This window comes from Panthera tigris, chromosome B4, assembly GCF_018350195.1.
Source record: "Panthera tigris isolate Pti1 chromosome B4, P.tigris_Pti1_mat1.1, whole genome shotgun sequence".
Lineage (NCBI taxonomy): Eukaryota > Metazoa > Chordata > Mammalia > Carnivora > Felidae > Panthera > Panthera tigris.
In genome coordinates, this window is record NC_056666.1 from 120,502,144 (window position 1) to 120,523,135 (window position 20,992).

The following is a 20,992-nucleotide window of genomic DNA, read 5'->3' on the forward strand; positions in this document are numbered from 1 at the left end:
AACTGACAAAAATTGAGCCACTACTATATTTGGGAAATTAAGCTTTACACATATTCACTCTTTATACTTACAATTGAGTTGGCAAAGGGAACCAAAATGCCCAAAGCAAACAAGCCCAGAAGTGGTCCACCAATCATGCCAAATATACTGAGGGCTGCCTACAAAAATAACAAAAAGTCAACAACTAGTAATCTCAAATACCAAGTTAAAAAGTTTCAAATAAATTTCATCAGAATGAGAACTTAGTCAGCCTCTTCCAGAAAATCATGGCAGCCTTATCATTGGCAAATAGGTCATCAGAACTTAGAAACTTCTGTTTCTCAGTCTCAACTATTAATCTGTTCATTCAGGTATCTCAATAAAGGAAGCAAAACATAAAGAAGGTAGAGAGTCATGAGACAATGGGAGCACCTATATGAATGCATAAGACAAGAGGGACACTACTCCTCCCAACTGTTTTTGCAGGTGTTAATAATCAATCACATTACTCCTTTGTGCTTTGATTCTCAAAATCTTCTGCAAAACAAGACTGTGGGTAAGTACTCCTAAGTGAACAGAGATGGCAATGAAACCCAACACCATCTTTGGTTCCCTAAGAATGGAATTAGAATGAAAACCAGGATTTAAAAAAAAAAAAAAAAAGATTGATCAAATCATGTAGAAAGATTTAAAATGTAATTGGCTAACTGTAACCTTTGTTTTGATGTATAGATGTCAAAAGAAATTACAATGTGAACAATGGAGATATGCAAATAGCTAAAAATTCCAAGAGATATGAGTTCCCAATAATCCAATGGCTAATTTTTAATAGTGGACAGAACCATATAAGAAGAATTAGGGAACCCATTAGTTTGTCTACAGAGTAAAGGGGCTTGATAAAACAGAATGAGCAAATCAAAGAAAAAACATTGAGTCAAGAAAAATCTTATAGGATACAGACAGCAGTCTTAGGTTAACAACAATTACAAAGCCTACCTTTTGGACTATAGAAGGGAGTGTGGATACAGATGACAAACAACTATTGTTTGAGGAGAATATGGGCTCAGAATATCATCCTAAGGAGTCATTTCACAACTTCTCTTGAACCAGAGCCCAGGAGGAAGGGAGATAGACTTCAATGCATAATGTGAAATAAGTCACATGGCCCACGAATCAGGCTATGACAGTGTGACCTGTGAGTCAGTTTTGGAGACACAAGGAATATATCCCCAAAAAGATCTATCTCAGGAAATAATACTTAAGTTAGAGAGGAAGCAAGCAAAAACTGGCTTAGAGTTATGATGACATACCTAGAACACCCCACTGTATATACTCAGGCCAGAGTTGATATATGGTAAAAAGGGAAAGTAACCACATTAAGAGCTATAAGCTATACAGAAGAATAAGCAATAATGCAGACTACAGAAGAATAAGCAATAATGCAGACTATGGAGGAAAGCACATTCAGAGGACTTTTGCTGGTTATGGCTTAGCTGTACTAGATAAGCTTGGTGCATCTGGACATAATTCATTCACTCATATAGTCAAGATGAGATTAAGCTATTTTAACAACTGATATGCCTTAAGCAATAATCAACCAGAATGGACCCACGCCTTAGGTCTAAAGAAGGAGTCTGGACGACCTGCTTTGTCCAGCATTGATCTTCAACTTTCTGGAACATGGGGAGGTCCAGGAGTCCCAGACAGGGAGCCGAGGTGCCCAGAGAAGGTCCAGGGAGCGTTTGGGGTGATCTGATAAGTGGATATTTATGAACAAGTACAGAATAGGTACATTCAAGCTGAATTTATTAAATGTCTTGAACACTGCAGTAGACACCAGATATTTGATACAGTGTTAGACAACAATGTCAAAATTTTTTCATGGAATTATACACTATTTAGTAAAACAGACATTAAGTAAATCACTACAATATAATATGATAATGGAAATAAGAATATGGTAAGAGAAACACAAAGTGTTCTAAGAATATGTGGCAGAGGGAAACTTAAACATATGCAGGGAACAGAAAGGATGTTTAAGTTGAAACTTGAAGAATAGAAGATGGCAGTGTAGGAGGACGCTGGACTCACCTCGTCCTGTTGATTGCTTAGACTCCACCCACATAGGCCTAAATAACCCAGAAAACTGCCAGAAGACTAGCAGAATGGACTCTCCGGAGCCAAGCGTAGACAAGAGGCCCACAGAAGAGGGTAGGAAGGGCGGAGAGGCGGTGTGTTCTACACGGACTGGTGGGAGGGAGCTGTGGCGGTGGAAGGGCAGCCCACAGGAAGGCAGAGCCCCCAAAGTCTGGCTTGCAAAAGTGGAGGGGCCGGACTGCGTGAGTTCTGAAAGCCAGCGGGACTTAACATCTGGAATGTTAAAAGTCAACAGCTCTGCTCTCAGACAGTGGGGAGGGCGAGAGGACGCCTGGAGGGAGAGTTGTTGAGCCCCAGAAGGACACAGCTCAGCGGGGGAACAAAGGCACTGGCAAGCACCATTTCCCTCTCCTATCCCCCAGCTGAAATTCCAGAGGGAACCAGTTCCTGTCACCAAACTTGCTTGCTTGCACCTCACAAACGCCCAACGCTGTGCTTCTGTGGATCTATCCCTGGGATGGGCCCGCCTCCCTCCCGGTGCTGCAGGGCCCCTCCCACAGGGGACCACGGAGAGCAAAGCGAGCTAAGCCTGCCCCTCCCTCCCCTGTTCACCTTGCGGATCCACCTGGGCTAACACGCCCTTGGCCAGATGCCATCAAAGCAGCACCACAAGCCTGGCAGTGTGCAAGCAGCCCAGACAGGGGCCATGCCATTCCACAGTGAGTCCTGCCCCTGGGAGAGGGGAAGATAAGGTACACACCAGTCTGACTGTGGCCCCAGCGGTGGGCTGGGGGCAGACATCAGGTCTGACTGCAGCCCTACCCACCAACACAAGTTTCTCTGGACAGCACAGGGGAAGTGCCCTGCAGTTTGGAGCTACCACAGGGACTTGCCAAAATGATGAAACAGAAGAATTCTCCTCAAAGGAAACTCCAGGAAGTAGTGACAGCTAACAAATTGATCAAAACCAATTTAAGCAATATAACAACAAGAATTTAGAATAATAGTCATAAAATTAATCCCTGGTCTTGAAACAAGCATAGAGGACAACAGAGAATCTATTGCCACAGAGATCAAGGGACTAAAAAATAGTCATGAGGAATTAAAAAATGCTATGAATGAGGTGCAAAATAAAATGGAGACAGCAATAGCACAGATTGAAAAGGCAGAGGAGAGAATAGGTGAACTAGAAGATAAAACTATGGAAAAAGAGGAGGCTGAGAAAAAGATTTTAAAAAATCCAGGAGTATGAGGGGAGAACTGGAGAACTAAGCGATGCAATCAAACAGAACAATATCCGTATCCTAGGAATTCCAGAAGAAGAAGAGAGAGAGAGAAAGGGGCTGAAGGTGTACTTGAACAAATCATAGCTGAGAACTTCCCTGATTGGGGAAGGAAACAGGCACTGAAATCCAAGAGGCACAGAGAACTCCCTTCAGTCGTAACATAAATCGAACTTCTGCACAACATATCATAGTGAAACTGGCAAAATACAAGGATAAGAGAGAATTCTTAAAGCATCTAAGGATAAATGAGCCTCAACATACAAAGGTAGACACATAAGGGTAGTAGCAGGTCTATCTACTGAAACTTGGCAGGCCAGAAAGGAATGGCAGGAAATCTTCAATGTGATGAACAGAAAAAAATATGCAGCCAAGAATCCTTTATCCAGCAAGTCTGTCATTCAGAATAGAATGAGAGATAAAGGTTTTCCCAAACAAAAACTGAAGGACTTCATCACCACTAAACCAGCCCTACAAGAGATACTAAGGGGGACTCTGTGAGTGAAATGTTGCAAGGACCACAAAGTACCAGAGACATCACTACAAGCATGAAACCTACAGATATCACAACGACTCTAAACCCATATATTTCAATTAATAACACTGAATGTAAATGGACTAAATGCTCCAACCAAAAAACATAGGGTATCAGAATGGATAAAAAAACAAGACCCATCTATTTGCTGTCTACAAGAGACTCATTTTAGACCTGAGGACACCTTCAGATTGAAAGTGAGGGGATGGAGAACTATCTATCATGCTACTGGAAGTCAAAAGAAAGTTGGAGTAGCCATACTTATATCAGACAAACTAGACTTTAAATTAAAGGTTATAACAAGAGATGAAGAAGGGAATTACATAAAAATTACAGGGTCTATCCATCAGGAAGAACTAACAATTATATATGTCTGTGCACCGAATATGGGAGCCCCCAAATATATAAAACAATTAATCACAAACATAAGCAACCTTATTGATAACAATGTGGTAATTGCAGGGAACTTTAATACTCCACTTACAACAATGGATAGATCATCTAGACACAGGAGCAATAAAGAAACAAGGGCCCTGAATGATACATTGGATCAGATGGACTTGACAGATACATTTAGAACTCTTCATCCCAAAGCAACAGAATATACTTTCTTCTCGAGTGCACATGGAACATTCTCCAAGATAGATCATATTATGGGTCACAAAACAGCCCTTCATAAGTATACAAGAATTGAGATCATACCATGCACACTTTCAGACCACAATGCTATGAAACTTAAAATCAACCACAGGAAAAATCTGGAAAACCTCCAAAAGCATAGAGGTTAAAGAACACCCTATTAAAGAATGAGTGGGTCAACCAGGCAATTAGAGAAGAAATTAAAAAATATATGGAAACAAATGAAAATGAAAATACAACAATCCAAATGCTTTGGGATGCAGCGAAGGTAGTCCTGAGAGGAAAATACATTCCAATCCAGGCCTATCTCAAGAAACAAGAAAAATCCCCAATACAAAATCTAACAGCACACCTAAAGGAAATAGAAGCAGAACAGCAAAGACACCCCAAACCCAGCAGAAGAAGAGAGATAATAAAGATCAGAGCAGAAATAAATAATATAGAATCTAAAAAAACTGTAGAGCACATCAATGAAATCAAGAGTTGGTTTTTTGAAAAAAGACACTAAATTGATAAACCTCTAGCCAGGCTTCTGAAAAAGAAAAGGGAGAGGACCCAAACAGATAAAATCATGAATGAAAATGGAATTATTACAACCAATCCCTCAGAAATACAAGCAATTATCAGGGAATACTATGAAAAATTATATGCCAACAAACTGGACAACCTGGAAGAAATGGACAAATTCCTAAACACCCACACACTTCTAAAACTCAAACAGGAGGAAATAGAAAGCTTGAACAGACCCATAACCAGCGAAGAAATTGAATTGGTTATCAAAAATCTCCCAACAAATAAGAGTCCAGGACAAGATGGCTTCCCTGGGGAATTCTACCAGACATTTAAAGCAGAGATAATACCTATCCTTCTCAAGCTGTTCCAAAAAACAGAAAGGGAAGGAAAACTTCCAGACTCATTCTATGAAGCCAGCATTACTTTGATTCCCAAACCAGGCAGAGACCCAGCAAAAAAAGAGAACTACAGGCCAATATCCCTGAAGAATATGGATGCAAAAATTCTCAACAAGATACTAGCAAATTGAATTCAACAGCATACAAAAAGAATTATTCACCATGATCAAGTGGAATTCATTCCTGGGCTGCAGGTCTGGTTCAACATTCACAAATCAATCAATGTGATACATCACATTAATAAAAGAAAAGATAAGAACCATATGATCCTGTCAATCAATGCAGAAAAAGCATTTGACAAAATTCAGCATCCTTTCTTAATAAAAACCCTCGAGAAAGTCAGGATAGAAGGAACATACTTAAACATCATAAAAGCCATTTATGAAAAGCCCACATCCTCAATGGGGAAAAATTGAGAGCTTTCCCCCTGAGATTGGGAACACAACAGGGATGTCCACTCTCACTGCTGTTGTTTAACATACTGTTGGAAGTTCTAGCATCAGCAATAAGACAACAAAAGGAAATCAAAGGCATCAAAATTGGCAAAGGTGAAGTTAAGCTTTCACTTTTTGCAGACGACATGATAATGTACATGGAAAATCCGTCAGACTCCACCAAAAGTCTGCTAGAACTGATACATGAGTTCAGCAAAGTCACAGGATACAAAATTAAGGTACAGAAATCAGTTACATTATTACACAGTAATAATGAAGTAACAGCAGGACAAATAAAGAAACTGATCCCATTCACAATTGCACCAAGAAGCATAAAATACCTAGGAATAAATTTAACCAAATATGTAAAAGAGCTGTATGCTGAAAACTATAGAAAGCTTATGAAGGAAATTGAAGAAGATAAAAAAAAAAAAAAAAGGAAAAACATTCCATGCTCATGGATTGGAAGAATAAATATTGTTAAAATGTCAATACTACCCAAAGCAATCTACACATTCAATGTAATCCCAATCAAAAATGCACCAGCATTCTTCTTGAAGCTAGAACAAGCAATCCTAAAATTTGTATGGAACCACAAAATACCCCGAATAGCCAAAGGAATACTGAAGAAGACCAAAGTGGGAGGTATCACAATCCCCGACTTTAGCCTCTACTACAAAGCTGTAATCATCAAGACAGCATGGTATTGGCACAAAAACAGACACATAGACCAATGGAATAGAACAGAGAGTCCAGAATTGGACCCACAAAAGTATGGCCAACTAATCTTTGAAAAAGCAGGAAAGAATATCCAGTGGAAAAAAGACAGTCTCTTTAATAAATGGTGCTGGGAGAACTGGACAGCAACATGCAGAAGAATGAAACTAGACCACTTCTTATACCATTTACAAAAATAAACTCAAAATGGATGAAGGACCTGAATGTGAGACAGGAAACCATCAAAACCCTAGAGGAGAAAGCAGGAAAAAACCTCTCTGACCTCAGCCACAGCAATTTCTTACTTGACACATCTCCAAAGACAAGGGAATTAAAAGCAAAAATGAACTATTGGAACCTCATGAAGATAAAAATCTTCTGCACTGCAAAGGAAACAATCAACAAAACTAAAAGGCAACCAATGGAATGGGAAAAGATATTTGCAGATGACATATCAAAGGGCTAGTATCCAAAATCTATAAAGAACTCACCAAACTCCACACCCAAAAAACAAATAATCCAATGAAGAAATGGACAGAAAACATGAATAGACACTTCTCTAAAGAAGACATCCAGATGGCCAACAGGCACATGAAAAGATGCTCAGTGTCACTCCTCATCAGGGAAATACAAATCAAAACCACACTGGATATCACCTCACGCCAGTCAGAGTGGCTAAAATGAACAAATCAGGAGACTATAGATGCTGGCGAAGATGTGGAGAAACAGAAACCTTCTTGCACTGTTGCTGGGAATACAAACTGGTGCAGCCACTCTGGAAAACAGTGTGGAGGTTCCTCAAAAAATTGAAAATAGATCTACTCTATTACCCAGCAATAGCACTGCTAGGAATTTACCCAAGGGATACAAGAGTGCTGATGCATAGGGGCACTTATACCCCTATGTTTATAGCAGCACTTTCAACAATAGCCAAATTATGGAAAGAGCTTAAATGTCCATCAAGTGATGAATGGATAAAGAAGTTGAGGTTTATATATACAATGGAATACTACTTGGCAACTAGAAAGAATGAAATATGGCCTTTTGTAGCAATGTGGATAGAACTGGAAAGTGTTATGCTAAGTGAAATAAGTCATACAGAGAAAGACAGATACCACATGTTTTCACTCTTATGTGGATCTTGAGAAACTTAACAGAAGACCATGGGGGACGGGAAGGGGAAAAAAAGTTACAGAGAAGAATGAGGCAAACCATAAGAGACTCTTAAAAACTGAGAATAAACTGAGGGTTGATGGGGGGTGGAAGGGAGGGGAAAGTAGGTGATGGGCATTAAGGAGGGCACCTTTTGGGATGAGCACTGGGTGTTGTATGGAAACCAATTTGACAGTAAATTTCATATTAAAAAAATTATAACATACACAGACAAGAAAAAAATAAAGAAAAAAAGAAACTTGAAGAATAAATAAGACTTAGACAGTTGGAGGGTGCACCCAAATAAATAAAGCAGCTATTAACAAACATAAAGGAAATAATCAATAGCAATACAATAATAGTACAAAACTTTAACACTCCACTTACATCAATAGACGGTTCATCTAAACAGAAAATCAACAAGCAAACAATGGCTTTGAATGATACACTACCAGATGGATTTAACAGATATATTCAAATAATTCCATCCTAAAACAAAAGAATACTCATTCTTTTTGAGTACACGTGGAACATCCTCCAAAACAGATCACATATTAACCCACGAAACAAACCTCAGCACATTCAAAAAGATAGAAATCATACCATGCATCTTTTCCAACCACAACACTATGAAACTAGAAGTCAACCACAAGAAAAAATCTGGAAGACCACAAATACATGGAGGTTAAATACCATGCTACTAAACAATGAATGTGTCAACCAGAAAATAAAAGAAAAAATCAAAAAGTACATGGAAACTAATGAATATGAAAGACAACAGTTCAAAACCTTTGGGATACAGCAAAAGTGGTTCTAAGAGGGAAGTTTATAGCAATACAGGCCTATATCAAGAAACAAGAAAAGTCTCAAATAAACAACTTAACCTTACACCTGCAAACAACAAACAAAGCCTAAAACCAGAAGAATAAAGGAAATAATAAGGATTAGAGAATAAATAAACTATATAAAAACTAAAAAAAAAAAAAAAAAATAGAACTCATCAATGAAACTAGAAGCTGGTTCTTTGAAAAAATTAATAAAACTGCTAAGCCTCTAGCCAGAAGTATCAAGAAAAAAAGAGAAATGATTCAAATAAATAATATTACAAATGAAAGAGGGAAATAACAACCAACACCACAGAAATACAAACAATTAGAATATTATGAAAAACTATATGCCAACAAATTGGGCAACCTAGAAGAAATGGAAAAATTCCTAGAAACATATAATCTATGAAAACTGAAACAGGGAGAAATAGAAAATTTGAACAAACCAATTATCAGCAAAGAAATTGAATCAGCAATCAAAAACGCCAACAAATAGAAGGTCAGGACCAGATGGCTTCACAGGTGAATTCTACCAAACATTTAAAGAGGAATTAATACCTATTTTTTTCAAACTATTCCAAAAAATAGAAGAGGAAGGAAAACTTTTAATTTCATTCTTTCAGGCCAGCATTACTCTGATACCAAAACCAGATAAAGACACCATAATAAAGAGAACTACAGACCAATCAATATCTTTGATAAACATAGATGCAAAAATTCTCAACAAAATGCTAGCAAACTGAATCCAACAATACATTTTAAAAAACCATTTACCTGGCACAAAAACAGACACATAGACCAATGGAATAGAATAGAAACCCCAGAACTAGACCCACAAACGTATGGCCAACTAATCTTTGACAAAGCAGGAAAGAACATCCAATGGAAAAAAGACAGTCTCTTTAACAAATGGTGCTGGGAAAACTGGACAGCAGCATGCAGAAGGCTGAAACTAGACCACTTTCTCACACCATTCATAAAAATAAACTCAAAATGGATAAAGGACCTGAATGTGAGACAGGAAACCATCAAAACCCTCGAGGAGAAAGCAGGAAAAGACCTCTCTGACCTCAGCCGTAGCAATCTCTTACTCGACACATCCCCAAAGGCAAGGGAATTAAAAGCAAAAATGAATTACTGGGACCTTATGAAGATAAAAAGCTTCTGCACAGCAAAGGAAACAATCAACAAAACTAAAAGGCAACCAACGGAATGGGAAAAGATATTTGCAAATGACATATCGGACAAAGGACTAGTATCCAAAATCTATAAAGGGCTCACCAAACTCCACACCCAAAAAACAAATAACCCAGTGAAGAAATGGGCAGAAAACATGAACAGACACTTCTCTAAAGAAGACATCCGGATGGCCAACAGGCACATGAAAAGATGCTCAACGTCACTCCTCATCAGGGAAATACAAATCAAAACCACACTCAGATATCATCTCATGCCAGAGTGGCCAAAATGAACAAATCAGGAGACTACAGATGCTGGAGAGGAGGTGGAGAAACGGGAACGCTCTTGCACTGTTGGTGGGAATGCAAACTGGTGCAGCCACTCTGGAAAACAGTCTGGAGGTTCCTCAGAAAATTAAAAATAGACCTACCCTATGACCCAGCAGTAGCACTGCTAGGAATTTACCCAAGGGATACAGGAGTACTGATGCTTAGGGGCACTTGTACCCCAATGTTTATAGCAGCACTCTCAACAATAGCCAAATTATGGAAAGAGCCTAAATGTCCATCAACTGATGAATGGATAAAGAAATTGTGGTTTATATACACAATGGAGTACTACGTGGCAATGAGAAAGAACGAAATATGGCCCTTTGTAGCAACGTGGATGGAACTGGAGAGTGTGATGCTAAGTGAAATAAGCCATACAGAGAAAGACAGATACCATATGTTTTCACTCTTATGTGGATCCTGAGAAACTTAACAGAAACCCATGGAGGAGGGGAAGGAAAAAAAAAAAGAGGTTAGAGTGGGAGAGAGCCAAAGCATAAGAGACTCTTAAAAACTGAGAACAAACTGAGGGTTGATGGGGGGTGGGAGGGAGGGGAGGGTGGGTGATGGGTATTGAGGAGGGCACCTTTTGGGATGAGCACTGGGTGTTGTATGGAAACCAATTTGACAATAAATTTCATATATTGAAAAAAAAAGTAAAAAAACAAACAAACAAACAAAAAAAACGTCTAGTCTACCCTAGCAATCTACACATTTAATGCAATCCCTATCAAAATACCAATAGCATTTTTCACAGAACTACAACAAACAGTTCTAAAATTTATATGGAACCACAAAAGACCCCCAAATAGTCAAAGCAATCTTAGAAAAGCAAAGCAAAGCTGGAGGAATCACAACTCCAGACTTCAAGTTATATTACAAAGCTGTAGTAATCAAAACAGTATATATGGTACTGGCACAAAAGTAGACAAAAGATAAATGAAACACAATAGAAACCACAGAAATAAACCCACAATTATATGCTCAATTAATCTTCAACAAAGCGGGAAAGAATATCCAGTGGGAAAAAGACAGTCTCTTTCTTCAACAAATGGTGTTGGGAAAACTGGACAGCTACATGCAAAAGAATGAAACTGGACCACTTTCTTACACAATATAGAAAAATAAATTCAAATTGGATTAAAGACTTAAATGTGAGACCTTAAACAATAAAAATCTTAGAAGAGCACCCAGATAGTTAATTTTGATGACAATGGCTGTAGTAATTTGTTTCTACATAGGTCCCCTGAGGCAAGGGAAACAAAAGCAAAAATAAACTATTGAGACTACCTCAAAATAAAAAGCTTCTGCAGAGTGAAGAAATCAATGCACAAATCTAAAAGGCAACTTACTGAATGGGAAAAGATATTTGCAAATGACATATCTGATAAAGGATTAGTATACAAAATATTTAAAGAACTTCTAAAAGTCAACACCCAAAAAACAAATAACCCAATAAAAAATGGGCGGAAGACATGGACAGACACTTCTCCAAAGACATTGGCCAACAGACACGTGAAAAGATGCCCATCATCACTTATCATCAGGGAAATACAAACCAAAACTACAATAAAATATCACCTCACACCTATCAGAATGGCTAAAAACAACACAAGAAACAGTAAGTATTGATGAGGATGTGGAGAAAAAGGAACCATCGTGAACAATTGGTGGGAATGGAAACTGGTGCATTCTACTGTTGTTGGGCATGCATACTGGCAAACAATATGGAGGTTCCTCAAAAAGTTAAAAATAGAACTACCCTATGATCCAGTAATTGTACTACTGGGTATTTACCCAAAGAACACAAGAACACAAATTCAAAGAGATACCTGTACCCCTATGTTTATAGCACCATTGTTTATAATAGCCAAGATATGGAAGTAGCCCAAGTGTCCACTGAAAGGATAAATATGTGTTGTGTGTGTATTTGCATGTACGTGTAGTGGAATATTAGCCAACCATAAAAAGAATGAAATCTTGCCAGTTGTAATCATGTGAATGGAGCTAGAGAGTATAATGCTATGTGAAAAAAGTCAGTCAGAGGAAGATAAATACCATATGACTTCACCCATATGTGGAATTTAAAACAAAACAAACAAGCAAAGGGAAGGAGGGAGGGGGAGAGAGAGAGAGAGAGAGAGAGAGTGAGAGAGAGAGAGAGAGAGAGAGAGAAATGAACCAAGAAACAGACTCTTAACTATAGGGAACAAACTGATGGTTACCAGAGGGAGGGTGGGTAGGAGGATAGATTAAGTAGGTAATGGGGATTATAGTATCCACTTGTCATGATGAGCACCAGGTAATGTATGGAATTGTTGAATCACTATACTGTATACCTGAAACTAATATACCACTGTATGTTAACTAACTGAAATTAAAATAAAAACTTTTTTAAAATTCTTAAAATGAAATACCGAGGTGTAAATATCACTAAATACATACACAACTTGTATACTGAAAATTACACAATGGTGATGAGAAAAACCAGGGATCTAATTAAATGAAGAAATATACTACATTCATGGATTCAAAGATTCAGCATAATAAAGATGTCAATTCTCCCCAAAATGATATACAGATTTAATGCAATCCTATCACAATCTAAATAACATATTTTTAGATATAGAGAAGATTATTCTAAACTTTATATGGAGAGGCAAAGGAACTAGAATGGCTAAAACAATTTTTAAAAATAAGAATAAAGTGGAAATTAGTTTACCTGATTCTAGACTTATTATAAAGCCATACAAATCAAGACTGTGTAGTATTGACAGAGGGATAGACACATAGATCAATAGAACAAAATAAAGAAACCAGAAATAGACCCACACAAATATGCCTATTTTTTTAAAAAAAATTTTAATGTTTTATTTATTTTTGAGAGAGAGACAGAGACACAGCGCAAGCAGAGGAGGGGTAAAGAGAGAGAGGGAGGCACAGAATCTGAAGCAGGCTCCAGGCTCTGAGCTGTCAGCACAGTGCCTGATGCAGGGCGGGGCTCGAATTCACAAGCAGTGAGAACATGACCTGAGCCAAAGTTGGATGCTCAACCAACTGAGCCACCCAGGCGCCCCCTAACCGATTTTTAATATAGGTGTAAGTCAATGGAAGAAAGATAGCCTTTACAACTGGACATCCATGGGGAAAGGGGAAAAAAAGAACATCATTCTAAGTCTCACGCCATTGAGAAAAACTAGGTAAAGGGTATATGAGATATTTCTGTATTATTTCTTAAAATTGCATGTAAATCTAAAATTATATGAAAATAGAAAGTTTAATTTTAAAAAATTTAAAGAATTTAGTCATCTCTGTTCCTTGATATGTGTACATATAGATGAATAGAGAAGTCTGGAAGGATGGTCACATCAACATTTAAAAAACAAGAATTCAGTGATTAGGATTCAAAGCTTCCAGAATCAGCTCTTACCTGCAGCAAAGCTCCCATTAGTGATGCCAGTGCAGCCATTCCAATACACAGAGCTCCAAACATCACACCTAGATGGATGATATAAAAGCCAGTATAAAATTCAGACCCAGAGGATTCGAATTCTCAATAGAATAAGCTACCACACCTTTGATTCAAAGTAATTAATATGATTGTGATGATTGTGGTGAAAAATGGCCACATACATCAAAGCCAGACAAAAAAAAAAAAAAAAAAAAAAGGAAGGGGTGTTTTCTTACAAGATCAGCAGAGTGCAAAGAGGAAAGAAAACTCTGATATTGTGTCTCAGGATTAATTACATTAGATTATATAAGTGAAAAATCCCTAGCATTAACTACAGGGACTTTAAAGCTAAGAACTATTGTGTTATTAATCTAATCCTCTATAAACATTTGTTTATAAAGGAAGGCTTAGGTCTCTGTTTTCAGTTTGCCAGAAACAGGACACAATCCAGCTCTGCTGTGTACAGCATGATGGGGGAGAGGATTAATAAACATCAGAAATTAGAGTGTTCTGATTTGAAGTGTCCATTTCTCCCAGGAAGTGTTCATCCACACCAAGGGGTGGTTTAGGACCTTTAGCCCTCTTCTTATCTCAATCAACATACCCAACCCTTTCTTGTTAAACTAGCCAAGAAAGATAGCATCAAAGACAAGTATGATATTACCCCTTCTACCAAATTGTTTCCCCACAACTTTATAGAAATTCTCAAGCCACCACTGCTGGCCAGATTATAGATTATGGGATTTTTTTTTTTCTCTTTTGGCTTTCAATATTTTCCAGATTTTCTCCAAGTACATGTTTTACTTTTGAAATTAAATTAAAATTTACACACACACACCCAGATTTTTATTTTTGAAGACTTCCATTCAGCACAAATCACCTGAAATCAGTCAATATAATTTCCCACGCATAAAATTCAAAACAAAAAAAATGAATGATAGCTTTGCTCATCATAAAATTAGTGCATTCCTTATATCTATCTGACTTACACTAGCATTCACACCTTTGTTAATTATATTGGGTAAATGACCTTTTTGCACCTGAATGGAAACCTTACATTAAGTTTTTGCAAAGAGCTTGAGATACAATCATTTTTATACCTCTTAATCCTAATGTAAATGGTATTTCTAACATATTTAGCTTGATTCTTCTCTATCTGATTGCTCATGGATGGTCACCATTATGGGTTTTGGTATCAAAGTTACTGGAAACACATTCAAATCATTTGCCGTATTCTTCTCTATGATACCTTTACTGTACATATCTCAAGATAATGACTTTACATAACCCTTCAAAGTAAACAAAAACCTCATCTACACTAGCAGAGTTGATTTGTTATTAATCATTATCAACATCCTTCCTTGAGCACAAGCTAGTGCCTCTTGTTTTATATGCATTATCTCTAAACCTCATTGTACCCGCAAGGTGAACACATTTTGTTTCATTTTCCATATAAAGAAATTCAAGCTGTATTAGTGGGTTTGCTTAAGGCTAATAAATTGGTGAGCAAGATTAGGTCTGTCTGGCTTCAAAAGCTTCTATTGAAAACCACACAGTTTTGATAATCCTATAACAAACCAATCTAAATACTCTTTGGGAAGCATTGTATCATTCTGAAATTATGCTGCAGGATTAAAATTGGGCACCTAATAAAATTATGCAATGTTATTTAAATGTAAGGCACACTCAGGCGCCTGGGTGGCTCAGTCAGTTGAGCATCCAACTTTGGCTCAGGTCATGATCTCACAGCTCGTGAGTTCAAGACCCACATCGGGTTCTGTGCTAACAACTTGGAGCCTGGAGCCTGTTTCGGATTCTGTGTCTCTCTCTGTCTCTCTGTCTCTGCCCCTAACCCATTTGCATTCTGTCTCTGTCTCTCTCAAAAATAAATAAACATTAAAAAATTAAAAAAAAAATGTAAGGGACACTGAAAAATAGAAACTAAGTACTTATTCCAGATGATAGTCAAGACAATTACATATAGAATTATGGTTCAAAATAGAATATTATTTACTATTTCTTTGGCAGTCTATTAGTGTTATTGGGTTGTAGTTAAAGATTCTTTTGAAAAAACAAGTTTGTTAGTCATTCATTCCAGAACACATATAACCAAAACATCAAAAACAAAAAATGAAGTACACTAGCCAGATTTCTTTGAGTCAGATTGTTACATTTGGGACATCTGGGAACTGGGGTCTTTAAACCTTTCCATTCAACTGATACTTAACCCCTCATAAGGTCCTATATCTATAAATAGAAGATGAGCCTTCCCTGTACAATTTTATTGACTATCTCTAGAGCAGTCTACATGTACAGACAGAATAGACAATCAAGATGGTTCAAAAATCATAACACTCTGTTTATCTTCAATTCATACACACAGACTATGTACTTTAAACTGACAGTGAGCTCTTAGGTAATAAAATGTGGGCTCTTGCCTCCAAACTAAGGGTATTTCTTAAAACCGTGGGCTAAAGTTTGGAAAGGAAAAGGGTTGGATTTTTTTCTGTAGCTAAGAAGAAGTTCAAAAAGAAGGACAGCCAGATAAGGAAATTGTTCTTTGTGGCCCCCTGACAATTAATCACTTGAAGGGTCTCCCAAATCTTGATTGCAAATATGGGATGGCTGTGCTTAGTGACAGGCATGCATATGCATAGATACACTTACACTCAGAGGTTCTTACTCTGTGTCTTCCAGGAAAAGGAATTTCTGGTATCTCTAAAAATCATCTCCCAGGGCTAAAATAGAATTGTGAACATGGAAACTTACTCAGTCCTTGGGAAATCCAAGAGAGAGACCTTTCTGAGAGTGATCTGAAGTGAGGTTTAACTAGATCTTCCACAGTTACTGCTGCTAAGGCATTAATACTGGAGGACACTGTGCTGTAAGAGAAAATCAAACTTTTGATTTATAATATTTTAACTTTAATAATACTTTAAGTAGGAATAAGAAAGGGGGAAACAAACTGTCATTGCTGAAATATAACCAGATTTCTACTATATTTTTCATGATCACAACATCTTCTTTCTGGAAACTGATATCATCCAAGAATGATTCAGTCAACATCCATAGGCTTAATAGTGAGAAAGGACAATTTTATGTTGCTTCCATTTTGCAATAAATTCTCAGTGTCTATGGAAACAATCTACAGACTACACAATACTATTATATAGTGGCTTTAAAACTTATTTTTCTTTGTGCAGAGAAAGGACTATCATAAATCCTCACTAATATATGCCATAAATATCAATAATATTAATTTCCTGAATCCTCACTAACATACACTGTACATGTTAATCAAGAATTTCCTGGCACAGGGGCACCTGGGTAGCTTAGTTGGTTGAGCGTCCAACTCTTGATTTCAGCTCAGGTTATGATCCTGGGGTCATGGGATTAAGGCCTGTGTGCTGGGCTCTGTGCGTGGAGCCTACTTAGGATTCTCTCTCTCTCCCTCTGTTCCTCTCCTCTGCTCATGCTCTCTCACTCTCTCTGTCAAAAAAAAAAAAAAAAAAAAAATCCCTGGCACAAACACTAGAAGAAAGTGCAATAAGTAAGTTCAAACACAGAACAAGAGTCTTTGGACAGTGCATATTATTCAGCATGTAACAGGAGATTTTAATTCTAATTTTCCATTTGACCATGCTTTATCTATCCATATATTTTAAACTGAGACCATAGGTACCCATTTTTGATAATCAGTGAAAACTACCACCAACTGATCATTATTATAGTGACCCTCCAGGGTAGGTGATGATGTATTAGACAGCAGGGACCAAGTTAAAAGTGGAGACTGAGGATAATAGACTGCTAGTCCACAGAGGTAAGACTGAAACTGAGAACAACAGGATACACAGAGTAGATTACTCACTGGGCCCTATTTGTGCTCATTTTCAGAATTCAGCTTTATCCCCCAAAATATCCAATAACAAAAGAAAGATCCCAATAGGGAAACCATGTACTGTTAGGGTCATAGTTCATACCTTAATGTTCCACTGTAAGCACAGGCCACAAAAAGTCCAGGAAGACCCGGATAATCTTGTAGAATGTCCAGTACCAAATAAGGCATGAGCTGAAAAATTCCAAAATTTACTCCTGAGTGCTATTTGCTACCAAATAAAATTATTAATGTATCATTTATCTTGTGTTCTTCAAGAACTAATGGAACTTATTCCACATAATTGAAATTTCTAAATATGAAAAATTATATTATTTAACTGCTAACACTTAAAAGAATAGCACAGTAGTTAAGGATACAGATTCTAGATTCAGACAGAAGTAATTTTTGTTACTTAATTTCTCTAAGACTCAGTATCCTCACCTGTAAATGAGGGGTAATAATACGAATCCCATATACTTGCTATAAAAGTTAAATGTAGAGCTCTTAGTATAGTACATGGAATATGGTAAATGCTTGATTAAAAAGCAGCTGTTCTCAGGGCACCTGGGTGGCTCAGTTGGCTAAGTGTCCAACTTCAGCTCAGGTCATGATCTCAGTCCGTGAGTTTGAGCCCTGTGTCAGGCTCTGTGCTGACAGCTCAGAGCCTGGAGCCTGTTTTGGATTCTATGTCTCCCTTTCTCTCTGCTCCTCCCCTGCTCATGTTCTCTTTCTGTCTCAAAAATAAATAAAAACATTTAAAAAATTTTTTTTAAAAAGTAGCTGTTCTCATTCTTTAGAATAATAAAACAATTTAAAGGAAATATTTTACATACCTCTATGCTTAAGCAAACAGCATAGTTAAATTAATTTAACTTGACTTGATGACTCAAAGATATCTTTGTGAACTTCAATCACTACCCAGAACTGAAAGTGTAATTACAGCTGCATATAGTATGAGAAATAGTGACAAGTGGAGAGTACCCTCAGGAAGTTTCTGAAACTTGCTTCTTTTTGAAAAGTTCCTGATATCAACTTACTTTTCGATAAGTTACTTAAGAAAAATAAATATTAAATAAGGATGGGAAAGTGTATTACTTCAGTACTATGTTACATGCCAGTCTTTTGGCAACACTAATTTTTAAATCAAAAGGGTACTAAGAGGATAATTTTCTAGGAAAAATTCCCTTCATTTGCATTGATACATTCTTGATTCCTTCTCTGACAGTATAGAGTGGATGGCATGTCCTATCTTATCAGCCTCTTTGATTTCATTTAACAATAGTTTGCTACTATTAACCCACTGTTACAAGGGTCTGTGTTGAGTTGTTTTAAGAATTTCTCCACTTTATCCAAAGCTTACTAAATTTTTATTCTCAGAAAGAGAGAATAGCAGTTATCTCTCTATGAAATCAAGACCAAATTTTCCCAAGATATCTTAAAAGTGTCACTTTAAGCAGTATTCCATATAAAACAAAAGTCAAGTTTCCACTGTTACTGCTATAACAAGATCTAAAATCCTCTACCCTATCATCAACTTTCTCAAAAGTTTTTGGGGTGATATTTCATATTCTGAATGACCCCCTCAGGTATAGGTAGAACTAGCAAGACCGACAGATAGAAAAGTAGTAAAACTATATCTAAACACTAATCTTGCTTCCTCACGGTGAAGTCCAGCAGAGTGTCACAGAAATATATCTTTGCTCTCCTCAGGTTAAGATTTTGACCTGACTTTCTACTGACTGTGCCTATGTGCATTGTATCCCCAGGGAACTGTTAATTGGATTAACTTCTTAACAATCAACACAACACTGGAATCATCCAATTCGGAGGAAACCTTTCTTAAAAAAAAAAAAAAAAAAAAATCAGCACAGGCTCTCAAAATGACAAGTGCATGCATGCAAGACCCCACTCCACCCCCATTGTCATTCTATGACGAGTCTCAAGGTTAGGAGATTATAGACATTTTCTGTTGTGATTGTCCAGGGGTACATGATTTGTCTGTTTCTCAGTTTCCTCATCTTTGAAAGAGAGATAATCATAGCACCTACCTCAGAGTGTGGCTGTAAGGATTCAGAGTTGAAGTCTATATAAAGCACTTATAACAGTATGATAAGTGCTTGCAGCTATTCTTATTTATTAGCTATGTAACCTTGAGCAAGTTATATAACCTCTCTGAGAGCCACTCATTTCCTCATCTCTAAAATTAGAATTATAGGGTTGTGAGAATTAAAAGAGATAAAGCATGCAAAGCTCTGAGCATAGAATCTCATCGCATAGTTGGTACTTAGTAAATGTTCACTCATTAGATCTGTTTATCTATCATTTAAAAACTGGAAGGTAAGCCATTGATAAATAAGTGATATGAGAATAACCGTAAAATATTCTACACTACCATGGTTTGTGCATGGATTTTTTTTTTCTTGAACTGTGTTTACATTTCTACTCCCAGCCTTGAGCTATTTCTACTGATCCTTTGGCTTGAAATTTTTCCAGGTATTTCACTATTTTAATCTTGGATACAGCATTCTTCATTCTTACTATATTTGCTAAAATAAGTTTTTGTCAAATGCTTTATAGAAATTAAAGACAATTACATTGTATTCATTTGCTATTTCTCTACAAAAACAGGAACACTCTTTCCTCCCAGCTAATAAGCTTTCTGGGTATCCTTAATGCACATGTAAGAAAGACATGGTACTGAACCTGGTCTGGTGCAGACACTTTCTTGGCTGTCCAAGGATCACAGTCATGGTACCTGGAATATAGGGCGAGCCCACAAAGCACTGAGCAGGTGAGGATTGCCCACAGTCCCAGAAGATTGATGTAGAGAGACCTAAAGAAGTCAGCAAATGACAATTGTAATTTCCATCCTAAAGATTAGGAAACTTGTAACATAAACAGAAAAGACCTTCATGATTACTCAATAAATGTACATTATCTTTTGGTTATCAAAACTGCTATCTATTTTATTCTAGCCTAACCTTCTCTTTAAGCTCTCAATCAACAATATATTTGGAAATACATGGAATAGATGGGGGTTTCTCTATTAAATAACTATATTCTCCTGGTCAGAGTTCCATGGGCGTTATCAGCTTTATAATCATATGTAATTATATTACTTCAGAACTTCTTATCATGAAATAAAGATTTTTAATAGTCAACAGACCAGTAACCATTACTCACTTTCCTTTTAAAAGTAATGCAATTCTAAATAAATAAATAAATAAATAAATAAATAAAAGTAATGCAATTCTAAACTGCTAAACATTGTTAGCATCTACATAGCAACTCATCAAACTTGTTTAAATGTGGTTTGTAGTATCATCTAATAAATGTGAAAAGCAAATCTGCATTCCTTGAACAGGTACCTTCCCAAACAATGTTCACCATTATAATACATGATGTGTGCTCTGGGAGAGTATAAAGGCTTATATAACATCACTGGAGTCAGACCTGAACATAAACGCTAGTTCGATCTACCATATGTGACCCTAGGCAAGTAATTTAGCCTCTGTGAACTTCAGTTTCTTCATTTATACCTACAGATAACAACGCCTACCTCATAGAGTTATAAGACTAAAT

The 20,992-nt window shown here is 37.0% G+C and overlaps 1 protein-coding gene across 1 annotated transcript in view; it reads right to left on the minus strand.

The window, feature by feature from the left end:
* SLC5A8 (solute carrier family 5 member 8) overlaps positions 1-20,992 on the minus strand; it is a 52,872-nt gene that overhangs the window by 12,571 nt on the left and 19,309 nt on the right. The window contains exons 7-11 of the mRNA XM_007085663.3: positions 20,114-20,243; positions 17,514-17,602; positions 16,303-16,415; positions 13,513-13,580; positions 72-158 (exon numbers count right to left, since the gene is read on the minus strand). Of these exons, the coding sequence (XP_007085725.2) occupies positions 72-158; positions 13,513-13,580; positions 16,303-16,415; positions 17,514-17,602; positions 20,114-20,243 (487 nt within the window). The remainder of the gene's footprint in view (positions 1-71; positions 159-13,512; positions 13,581-16,302; positions 16,416-17,513; positions 17,603-20,113; positions 20,244-20,992) is intronic.